The 11,874-nt window shown below is 61.7% G+C and overlaps 1 protein-coding gene across 1 annotated transcript; it reads left to right on the top strand.

Annotated features, from left to right (window-relative positions):
• Positions 1-8,042: 8,042 nt before the first annotated feature.
• Positions 8,043-11,366, top strand: SOCS3 (suppressor of cytokine signaling 3). Its single transcript, XM_058284814.2, has 2 exons — positions 8,043-8,382; positions 8,891-11,366. The coding sequence occupies exon 2, from the start codon at positions 8,979-8,981 to the stop codon at positions 9,651-9,653; it is 675 nt and encodes a 224-aa protein (XP_058140797.1). The 5' UTR covers positions 8,043-8,382; positions 8,891-8,978; the 3' UTR covers positions 9,654-11,366.
• Positions 11,367-11,874: the final 508 nt, after the last annotated feature.

The raw sequence follows: 11,874 nt of genomic DNA, 5'->3' as shown, positions 1-11,874 counted from the left end.
GGGTCCCCCTGGAGCCGGGAGCCGGAGTTGGTTGGCACTGCGGGAGGCCCAGAAGTGCTGAAGACTGTGAAGTACAAATTTGCCAAGCTCCAAAGTTCAAATCAGCAACCTCACTGGGTATGAGTGGGGAGCCAGTCGAGGCTTTTGCATGTATGGTTTAAACACTGAACTGTCGAAAAGCTTGTCATCTGCAAAACAAGACACCTATTGCTCAATGGCCCCCTGGCCACAATGAGGCCCAGGATCAGCTGGCATTTGACCAACAAGAAGTCAGAGCCCAAATTTCTGGAAATGCCTCCTGGGCAGAGCCTGCTGGTTTGTTTCTCTGCCGCCGGTGAGAGATAAATGCAGCCCTGGGTTTCAGGGGAACCTCAGCCTCTTGTGGCATGGCAGGCGGCCAGCGCCAGCCCCGGCGAGGAGCTGCAGGCCTCGTGATCCAGTCCAGAGCGTGGGGAAGCTCGGCAGTCCAGGGCCACTTTTTTTTTTTTTAATGTTCTGATATATGTTGGGTAACCATGGCCACTTTTGTCCCAGAGAATCCTCAGCTCCCCAGGCCCTGCTTGGGCTGCTGAGGCCATCAGTGGGGGGGGGGCTCCCTGGCAGAACCCCACCTCTGTCACCTCCCCTGCTTCTCCCTGACCAGCACCCACAGGGGAGTCAAGGCCGGAAGCTGAGTGTGCCTGGCTCTGGCATCGTCTTTGGGTTGAGGCCAAATCGGGCCCATCCTGGTGAGATAGGAAGATGTGAACACTTTTGATTTATTTCCACCCTCCTGGAACTTAGGAAAGAGACTCAAAAGAAATCCCCAAAAGACAATCGTCCTTTTTGCCCTTTAGCCTGAAGGTAGGGTGACAGTGGTGGGGGGGGGGCAGAGGAGAGCCCAGGAGGGAAGAGAAGGAGGGGGAGGGCACTGGGCTTGAGCAGGTGGGCCTGTGGGGAGCTGGAGATCCACCGTAAGCCAAGGGCTGGTTGAGCAAGAGGTGTTTTGTTTTGCGGATATCAGGCCGGAATGCAGGCCCAGTGCTACCGGATCATCCTATTTTTCCCAAAAAAGTCCCAGATTCAGGTTGGTGGATGACATTTCCTGATTTGTCATTGTTGGATCGACGTTTGAAAAAATTCTGTACAGGCCAACCAGTGCATCTGTGGACTGCCTCCGCCTGCAGGTCACGCTAAGCTTTCTCTTAAGTCACATCCCAGGTACCACGGAGGGCAGGGTGAGAGGGAGGTCACAGTTCTCCTGTTTGTACCTCTGAAATGTGGAACCATGTGTGACCTAGCCACAAAATGCTTCTTAATTTTAGAAAGTCCCAGAATTCAGGGCTGTGCCAGATCCCCCTCCCACGGGGCGTAGCATATTCTCTTCTCAGCTGTGCCTGCCTAGGTGGGTAGGTGGGCCAGGCAGAGCAGAGCAGTGGAAAAGTTCTGCTCTGCCTGCTGCCAGGCCCCCTCTCACCCTGGAGAGGTCAGCAGCCACGAGGGAGGGTAAACCAGCAGGTGCCGAAAGCCCTGGAGAGCCAGTCAGACCTGGGCCAGCCTCGGCCCTGCCACATCCGGGGGGGGGGGGGTGACCTCCCTGGACCTCAGCTTCCTATTGGCCAAAATGTGCCACTTCCTTGGAGAAGCCCCTGTGAATGTCTCCCACCCACCCCCGGTAGACTAGGTCTCCCCATAATATGCTCACACCGCTCCTAGCACTTCCTTACTGTACCTAGCACAGTCAAAATTAACTAATCGTGAGGTGGATTATACAAGGGTCTTGTCCTCCCAACAAGAATCTAATCTCCTTGAGGGCCTAGACTGAGAAAGTCCTGGCCCCTACCTCCGTCCCTGACACGTAGATGCTCAGGATGGAATGGACACCAGCGTTTGGCTTACAATTTTACGGGCCTTAGCCCTAGGGAGGGGACATTGATGCCCACCATTGAGAAACTGGGAACCAGGCCCCTGTGAGGCGAGGACAGCAGGGAGGAAGTGTGCAGCCCCACACCATCGCCATCCCTGTGCCTGCTGGAGACGCCCCCTCCCCTCCTGACCCAACTCTCTGCCCAAGCGGCAGGCGTGGGACTTGCCAGCCAGCCAGAGGTATCTCATTATCCCTTTGAACTTGCCAGAAAATGGAGACAGGGCACAATGCTTGCCAGTATGGGCTTCTCGGTAGAGAAGGGGTGCCGGGTGTTCCCAGCGGGGTCACACAGCTGGATGGGGGGTTCAGCAGGGAAGCCTGAGAGGGGGCTCCCGGTGGTGGGCTCAGATGCTGCAAGATGCCCGCGGGCCCGGGCCGCCGGGCTAGCCGGCCGCGTTGCACCCCGGGGGCCCCTGCCAGGGGCGCACGTCTCCCCGGGCTCTCCTCCCGGGCACTGCCGCTCGCGCCCAGACGCCGGCCAAGCCTCCCTAGCATGGCAGCCCGGATGGCCGACCGCAGCCCGGCTTCCCAGAACTGCCCCGCTGCCCGGGTGTCCGCTCCCCGCGGAGCGCGCAGGCGCGGGCGCTGCTGCGGGGCAGCAGGAGAACGAGTTCCACCCCAGCCCCCGACAGAGCCCGGGCTGCAGGTTTGGGGTCAGGGGAGATCACCGGCTGGACGCGAACTCGCCTCGTCCCCGCCCCCAACTGAAGTTGGAACAGATGTGGGTTCCTCCCGGAGAGGGTGGGGAGAAGCGTCCCTCTCCTCCTCCTGGCACCCCCACACTTCGCACTGCTCCGGGCTAGAATCACCCAACTGGCCCCCCTCAGCCTTGCTCCCACCTCCCCACTCGCCCCGCCACGCGCCCCCTGGGCAGAGGGTCTCTGCACTCGGGCCCAGCTCCCTCCCCGGAGGAACCTGAGAAGGCCGGGTGGCCCGGTGGGCCGGGAAAGTGTTTTCTTTCCCCTCCCCCTCAGCAGATTTTCTGGGAAATGCCAGGGGCCAGCCCGGCCTGGAATGTCAGGCTTGAAAGAACGCCGCCGCCTCGCAGCCAGGCGAGCCGCAGACTTTTTCTTGAGTCCGCCACCCCTCCCGGCCCGAACAAAGGCCTGCAAACTGGGATCCCACTTCCCGGTCACCAGCCATTGTCCCTGCCTCCATCGGCCCGCCCCTCGGGATTGTCCGGAAGCAGGAAAGAGCCCATCAGGGGCAACCTGGTTTCTGGCCCCTGACCCCTGAACCCTTCCCCCCTTGCGGGAAAGGTCACGTGGTCTACCCCGCAGCCAGCCCAGCAGGCTTCCCAGCATCAGGCCCGGCTGTGCATAAGCACAGGTCTAGGAGCACCTGAGGCTGAGCCGTGCCAGGAACCCCAGCCCTAACAAGGACAAGCCTCGGCCTCCGGAGAGCACCCTGGAGAAGCAGGGAAGGGGGCTTCCGAGAGGTCCAGGCGAAATGAGGCTGCTCAGCATCTTCTCCCAGCCAGCCACCAACACCAGACTAGAAGTTCCTTAAGCGAAGCAACCAGATACTTTTTTCCACCATCATGTCCCCAGGTCTGGCACAAAGTAGAATGGCAGTAAATGTCCAAAAAATGATGTCAGACCATGGGGGCACTCAAACCCAGCAGCCTCCCCCAAATCTCCAGCCACTCTGCAAAAAAGAGCAAGTTCCCCACTGCTTCCCAGGGCTAGGGGCACGCAGACTTTGAGGGGGAATGTCAAAGGAGTTGGAGCAACAGCCACCAGGGACAGCCGGTGGGCACCCCTTCCTAGTCCCCGTCTCCCCAGAGCAGCCTGAGTCCCCCAGGCTTGCAGAGCCCTTGGGCTGTGCTCTGAGGCCTGTCCTCACCCGTGGGCTCGGTGGCAACTGAGCACCCACCTGGGCTGGCCAGGGCAGGGAGGTTGTCTCTGCAAGCGTGGGGCCTTGTGTCCACCCAGGTGGCGGGGCCCCGGCAGCTTCCCAGGGCCTCTCCTCAGGCTGGCGCCAGGGTTCCCAGCTGCGAGGTTGGCGGAAGGGCCCAGCAGCATCGCACGCATTGAGTAACTGGAGCCCCCCCCCCCCCCCCCCGCCCCCGCACACACCCCCTCCGGGAGCAGGGAGCTGAAACTACTGCGTACTTCCCCTCCCTCATAAATGAATATCTCTGTTATCTTTATGACCAAGCACCTCTGCCTGGAAATGGGATTCTGACTTCATAGCAATCTGCAAAGAGAGAGATTAGGAAGAGGTGACAGGAGCCTCCTAAATCCCTTAGACTGGAAAACAGCAGCGGGGGGCAGAGGGCAAAAGATGAGAGAGCAAAGCTGCGGCTGCCTCCTGGTTTTGGGGTCCGTCTACTAGGGCCCCGGAGGTCCAGGGTCCCTGGAAGAGCCTCCACCTCTCTTTTCCAGCAACAGCACGTCCTTGATCTTTGTCTTCAGATTGGCCGACCCGATGATCCCCACTAAACCATTCGCCCATCGGGGCCACCCAGTGCCCACACCCTCCATCCCCTATATACAGCCACTTCCGAGCTCTGAAGGAAGAGACCAAGAGCTACTCTAGAAGAAATCAGGCTGCGGGACAGAGAAAGAAGCGATCAAACGTAGAAATCAGCACAATTCTTTATTTATGTAAAGATTTATTGGCACTTTCTATGTACCAGCTGCCAGTTTGAAAAGAAAAGAATCACATATAGTCCCTGCACTCAAGCTTCTCACTGGGCGAGTGGTCAGGACACATTGGTCCAATGTGCTATGAGCCACCCTCGAGGTTTACACTGACTCTTTACAGAATCTTCAGGGAAAAATAGAAAGCAGCCACTGTGGGGAAGGTATTTCTCCCCATAGGGAAGGGAAAGACCTGGGCCTGGAGAAATGACACCTTTTGGCGACAGGCTGGAGTTCCACGTGGCTGGGCATAAAGGTGTTGAGGGGGGCAGTGAGGCTGGACATGGGGCAGCAAGCCCTGGACACACATCTGCAGACAACGGGAAGCCACTGAGGATGTGAGAGAGCCAAAGGGAAACTTGGCAGCTGGCTGGCAGAGCTGCCTAGACCGAAGACAAGCGGCTCTTTGGAATGTTTCTCAGAGATGAGATGCGCAGTTCCCTGAAGCATAAGGCAACTTATGGTCCCCTCCAGACCCTGGCGTCCACGCAGCAGCGCCCAGCCCTGTCCTCCTCAACTCTCCCCAGACACCCCCAGCGCTTTCTACAGGACAGCCACCTCGTCTTGAACCCTTAACACGTGCGAGCCCCTGTTCTAAGCGTTCCGTGTGAGTTAGCTCACTTAGTTCTCCCCACCACCCTATCAGGTAGGGATTATTCTCAGCCCATTTTACAAGCAAGGAAACTGAGGCACGGGTGGTAAAGTGGCTTGCGTGAGGTTGGGTGGTGGCGCTGGAGAGTGGCTCGGTCTCCGCATCAGCTTGCGGGGCGGGGCGCCCGGAGTACCTTCTCACTGCATGCGGTGGCCGCGGTGACAGCCCTGCACCTACCCGCCAACCCTGTCCTCCTCCTCTCCTTGGGCCACAGGATGCTCCCCGCCAGGCCTTTGCTGCTGCCCCCTCCTCAGAGCGCAGGCTCACCTGGGCACGATGCTGTGGGCATTAGGACTTACCTGCTTCAGAGGTATCACCTCTCACCCCCTTCCCCAACACTCCCCCCATGGGCTCTCTGACTCAGGTCTCCCAGGCTCGGAACAACCATCCCTCCTCACTTGGGATTTCCCTGCTGTCTCTTCACCCAGCTCCCTGAAGGATTCACCCAGCATTTCAGTATTCCCAGCAGGTCGCCTGATGCCTGGCAAAAGCAGGCACTCAAGGAGGGTTTGTGGAATGGATGAATGAGCCCGGTTGGCGTCAGAGCATCTCGTCCATTAACTCCAGGGCTGTTCTGGAGAGCCGTCCTCACCCTCCCTGGGGCTCCGCCTCCCAGGACTCAATGGACAGGAAAGCAATGAATAGGCTGCCCTCAAGCCCTGGTGAGAGCAGAGAGTCCATTTCACCAGACTGCAGGCGTCTCGAGAGCAAAGCTGGGGTCTGACACGGCTTATCCCAGTGCCCAGCACCAGCTCTGTACGTGGTTAGAGCCCAATAAATATTGGTGAAATACCCTGAATAAGCCCACTTCTCCCTCTGCAGAAGTGGCTGGGAGGGCTCCTTCTTTATAGCACTGCTCTCCTAATAGAGTCTGAAGGGAGAATTGGGCTGAATGACCCCTACATCCATCACACTTTGACTTCAAGCATGCTATTTTGACCTGAGATCTCTGATGGGGGAAAAAAGTTATTCCTATTTGACTGAAGCTCCTACTCAAGTACGTGTACATGGCTGTTCATAGCAGCATCACGCACAGCCAAAGATGGAAACAAGCCAAATGCTCACTGAGGGATGAATGGATAAACAAAATGCCATATGTCCACACCATGGGGCATTATGCAGCCATAAAAAGGAACGAAGTCCTGCCCCATGCCTTGTGGACGTACTTTGAAAACATGATGCTGAGGGAAAGAAGCCAGAACAAAAGGCCACATACTGTATGATTCCATTTATAGGAAACATCCAGAATAGGCAAATCCACAGGCCGAAAGCAGGTCAGTGGTTGCCAAGGCCTGGGGGACGTGGAAAGCGGAAGTGACTGTGAGAGGATACGGGGTCTCCTTCTGGGGTGATGAAAATGTTTTGAAACTTGTTGGAGGTGGTGGCTGCAAAGCAGCGCAAATGTCCAAAACGCCACTGAAGCGCACACTTTAAAATGGATGATTTTATGTTTAAAAAGAAACAATAAAAACCACAACAAAAACAAAACTAAGGCCCAGAGAGGCAGTGTGTCTTTCCCAAATCTCAGTTCCCCAAAGTCTGTGGGGGCGGAGACTGAAGACGCAGTGGCAAAGGTGGTGAGGTGCCTATGGACGTTCCAAGAGACCAAGGTGCCCCATCTTGAGTTGTAGAACCCCAAAGTCGCCGCTGTTGGCCCCCTCCCCTGCCTTCCCACTTCCTGCCTTCCCACCGGCCTCTGGGAAGGGGGTAGGGCTCCTCCAAGTCCACAGCCCCCTGCGCCCTGAGAGCTAGCCATCTAAAAGCCACATCGCTGGCTCTCAGGTGTCTCCCGTTAGGGACAGATGCCAGAGCTCGCCATCCTCGGAGAGGCTGCCCCCCGGGTCCCCACCCACGGCGCTGCCAACGGCACCGAGAGCACATCAGGCTTCCCCTCGATCCGGAGAGGTCCACCGCTTTCTGGAAACCCTCCCCTGCTGGAGTTTATTCCCAGGCATGACCCCCCCCCCCCTCCCCAGCTCCCTCCCCAGCCTTTCCCGCAGCCCTCTCGGGTTGCAATCCCAGGGCTCCGGGCGCGCAGCCCCGAACTTCGCGAGACGCCAGGGCGCCCTCTAGCGGGCGCGGCGGGGCCGGCGTCTCCCGGGGGCGAGTCCCGCGGCGCCGCGAGCACCTCGCCAGACCCACGGCGGACCGCGCGGACGGGTTTGCAGACCGAGTTAAGTGAAAGTGATTTTTTTTTTTTTGGGGGGGGGGTGAGGGCAGCATCCTCAGCGTCGGCCGAGAAGCTGGCAGTGGGCCGACGGGACCAGCCGCGCACTTGCCACGCAGGCTGCGTCCCCTCCACCGCCGGGTGCTCCCGGCCTCGCCTCGGGGACGTGCGCGGCCGCGCGCCCCCGCCTCCCGGGACCGACCCCGGCCCGCGGCCGAGCGTGCGGGGTGTCCCCAGTCCCCTTCGGGCTGCCGGGAACCGCGTTCGGGACCTGCGGGGGGGGGAGGGGCGGGGGGATGTCCCCGCGGGGTCCTCGGGGAAGGGCCGGGGAGCCTCTCCCGCGCGGCCTCGCGGCAGCGCCCGCACACTCCCGCCGGCTCGGCAGGGCGCGGGCGGGGGGGGCGCGGCGGGGGGCCGAGGAGCGGGGGGCGGAGCGCGCGCGGGGGAGGGGCCGCTGCCAGGAACGCGCCGCCGGGGCTGGCGCTTTGTCTGCGCGGGCGGCCCCGCCGCCGAGCCCCCGCCCCGCGCCCGCCCCCCCGGCCCCTCCCTCGCCCTCCGCGCGCGGCCTCCCGGCGCTGCGAGTAGTGACTAAACATTACAAGAAGACGGGCCGCGCAGTTCCAGGAATCGGGGGGCGGGGCTCGGCGGCCGCGTATATACCCGCGAGCGCGGCTCCGGGGCGGCTCCGACTCCGGACTCCCCGCGCCGCCGCCACCGCCGCCGCCGCTTTTGGGCCCCGCACGCCGCCGGCCCCAGCCCGGGCCCCCTTCTCCCGAGCCACAGCCCCTCGCCTCGCCCCCCGCCCGGCCGGCCCGGGGGCGCGCAGGGGGCCAGGCGGGCGCTCCGGCCAAGCCCGAGGGACGCGCGCGCTAGGGCGCCTTTGTGGACTTCACCGCCGCCAACCTCTGGGCGCCGCGCGGGCCACCCCTGGCCACCGCGCCGCCAACGCCTCGCCTTGGGGAGGCCGTCGGAGGCGCAGCCCCCCGGGTCGGAGTCCTCGCTCGGGGACCAGGTAGGAAGGAGCGGCGCGCCGTGGGGGGCGGGAGGGTTCTCGCCAGTCCCGGGAGCTTTTCCCGGTTTCCCCTCCCCTTCCCGGGTCATTCCCGGCAGCAGGGAGGGGACGGGGTAGGGGGCAAGGCGGATGGAAGCCGGAGATCCCGGGTTCCCGGAACACCTAGGCGTGGGCCCTCGGGCTTCCCGTGGCCCCCAGCCGCCTGCCTCGGATCTTTCCCTCGGTCCTTACCGCCCGGGGTGCCGGGCTGAGCGCCGCCCCGAGCGTCCCCGGAGCCCTTCTTGCGCTCCCCACCCCGACCGCGCTTCTGGACACCCAACTTCCGCGCCCGAGTTTCCCACTCAGCGCCTTCCCCGTGGGCCAACTCCACCGGTGGGGATGGGGCGGGGCGAGGACCCCCGGGGGCCGTTGAGGCCCACCTCCGGGAAGAGACCGAGGCGCGGGGAGCCGGGCCGGGCGCGTCGGAGGGTTCCCGGCACTCACGCCGCGCGCCCCTTCCTCCCCGCAGCCCCCCGGGATGTGGTAGCGGCCGCTGTGCAGAGGCCGTGAAGCAGCTGCAGCCGCCGCCGCACAGATCCACGCTGGCTCCGTGCGCCATGGTCACCCACAGCAAGTTTCCCGCTGCCGGGATGAGCCGCCCCCTGGACACCAGCCTGCGCCTCAAGACCTTCAGCTCCAAGACCGAGTACCAGCTGGTGGTGAACGCAGTGCGCAAGCTGCAGGAGAGCGGCTTCTACTGGAGCGCCGTGACCGGCGGCGAGGCGAACCTGCTGCTCAGCGCCGAGCCCGCGGGCACCTTCCTCATCCGTGACAGCTCGGACCAGCGCCACTTCTTCACGCTCAGCGTCAAGACCCAGTCGGGAACCAAGAACCTGCGCATCCAGTGCGAGGGCGGCAGCTTCTCGCTGCAGAGCGACCCCCGGAGCACGCAGCCCGTGCCCCGCTTCGACTGCGTGCTCAAGCTGGTGCATCACTACATGCCGCCCTCCGGCGCCCCCTCGCCCACCCCTGAGCCCTCCTCCTCGCCCTCGGAGGTGCCAGAGCAGCCACCTGCCCAGACTCGGGGGATGCCCGCGAGAAGAGCCTATTACATCTACTCGGGGGGCGAGAAGATCCCCCTCGTGTTGAGCCGGCCCCTCTCCTCCAACGTGGCGACGCTCCAGCATCTCTGTCGCAAGACTGTCAACGGCCACCTGGACTCCTATGAGAAAGCCACCCAGCTGCCTGGGCCCATTCGGGAGTTCCTGGACCAGTACGATGCCCCACTTTAAGAAGTCAGGACAGGGGTCTGGGAGAGGGGGCCCGGCGTCCCCGTCTCCTCGGCACATGGCACAAGCACAAGAACCCAACCCTGGGAAGAGCCCTGCAGCCCTGGGGAGCCAAGGGGTGGACAGACCCCGCTCTCTGGCCCTCTGCCCCCACGGGAAGGGGCCAGCGGACCTGGCAGGTGTTTGAGGGGAGAGGGTGGTACCACCTGAGCTCTCCTCCCCCTCCAACCTCTAGGGAGGTGTCAGCGGGTGGGTGCCATGGGACAATAGCAACTGCAAGTGGATTCTCCTCTGCCCCCCCCCCCTTGGCGACTGCCCCTCGGCCTCCAAGCGGGGTGCCGTGGAGTGCTGAACTCGAGAGAACTGCCCGGGACTCTTGCAACTTTCCAGAGGAACTTGTTTGCGCTTTGATTTGGTGTCAAATGGAGCTTTAAGCCTGAGCAGGCTGTGGGACTTGGGAAAGGATGGAGGAGAGCGGGGTCCCGGGGGTCCCAGGCCTGCAGCCGGCCAAAGCACCTGGGGCCTTTGGCTGAAGATGGCACACACCCACCGCCCAGGGCCAGGCGAGGAGGGTGGGCTTCTGGCCCCGGAGAGAGGGGCGAGGGGCCTCCGGAAGGGACCCTGGTGCCAGGCTCACTGACCCCTTGCCCTGTTCCCTGGGGACGGTCACCAGAAGTGCAGGTCCTAGAGCCCACCTAGTGCCTGACACCCAGGGAGCTTCCCCCGTTTTAAGGGGGAAGTGGCATGTGCAGGGGGGTGGACAGGCCAGTCAGTTTTTCCCCTTTCCCCTCCCATGCTAGACCTTCTGGGCCTCTGGGCCAGGGGTGCCTCTTTGACCCCAGACCGTGCATAGAGAAGATGGGGGATCCTCCTTTGTGCCTCCTGACTTTGTCCGGCTCAGGGATTTGCCTTAAATGCTTCCTGTCCCACGGACAAGGGCTAAGGGCTGGCCCACGAGAAGCCACACACGGGGCCAGTCTAGGCAGGGCGGCCAAGGGATTCGCCCGAGGGCATGCTCCCCCCCCCACTCAGAGCCCTCCCTCGGAAAGTGGGTGGGGGGCAGAAATCCACGCCTTCCAGGAATGTTAGCCCCTTTGCTGAGCCCCAGGGAGGGCCTGGGTATGGGCCGGTCCCAGGGGCCTTTGCGGTGCCTGGAGTCCCGGTCAGCAGAGCCCATCAGGTCCCACAGCACCCCACCCCACCCCCAGGTCTGGCACAGCCCTCCCTTCTCACCTGGGGGGGGGCAGCAGGAAGTCATGGAGAGGCAAGGACACCGCCCCCCCCCCAGCTGCCCTGCTGTGCGATAGCACTGATCAATGAAAACGTACAGGAATGTAGCAGCTAAGGGAGTTACCTGGAACTGTTTTTTGTTTTTGCTTTTTGTTTTTGGGTGGAAAACTCCTGGAACACAGTATTCTGTGTTCGGTATTGGGCTGCGTGGGGCAGTTGTGTGTTAAGGTGGTTTTTTTCCTTTTCGTTTTTTTTTTTAATTATTATTTTTCAAATAATGTTTACAATCTGCCTCAATCACTCTGTCTTTTATAAAGATTCCACCTCCAGTCCTCTCCCCCCACCCAGGCCTTCGAGGCTGTCAGGAGATGCTTGAAGAACTCAACAAAATACCAATCCAAGTCAGACTTTGCACATATTTATATTTATATTCAGAAAAGAAACATTTCAGTAATTTATAATAAAGAGCACTATTTTTTAATGAAACCTGCCTGGCGCTTCCTTGCCCCGCCCCTCCTCTGCCTTGCTTTCTCTTTCACACCCGCCAGGCTGCAGCAGGGGGCCAGTAGGCCCGGGTTTCTCCCTCCCCACCCCCTTACCAGCAGCCGCGAGGAAACCCGGGCCCTGGCGGCGGAATCCAACACGCTCTCACGTCAGCGACGCGCCTGTGTGCCTGTGTGTCACTGACAGCAAAGACTGGCCACCTCGCTGTTGGCAAGAAGGGTAATTCCTGCTAGTCTGATTCAGATCTGACCAGAATATGCAAAGCAAGTTCGAAGGAAGCGCATCAAAGGGCTTGCCGAGCATGCTGGGCTGTATTCAGAGCTCTCAGAGGCGCTCTGGGTCCTGGCGGTGACCCGGTGACCTCGCCCAGCAGGGTTCCTGGGAGGTGGGAGAGGGGTGATCCCCACGCAAACCCTGCCAGCAGGTGGGGCACTCCCCAGGGGATCAGGTGGTCCCCAGCTTCCTGACCCCTGCTCGCCCCCCTCCCCCG

This window comes from Dasypus novemcinctus, chromosome 21 (assembly GCF_030445035.2).
Source record: "Dasypus novemcinctus isolate mDasNov1 chromosome 21, mDasNov1.1.hap2, whole genome shotgun sequence".
NCBI lineage: Eukaryota > Metazoa > Chordata > Mammalia > Cingulata > Dasypodidae > Dasypus > Dasypus novemcinctus.
This window is presented reverse-complemented; position numbering and strand designations above follow the sequence as displayed.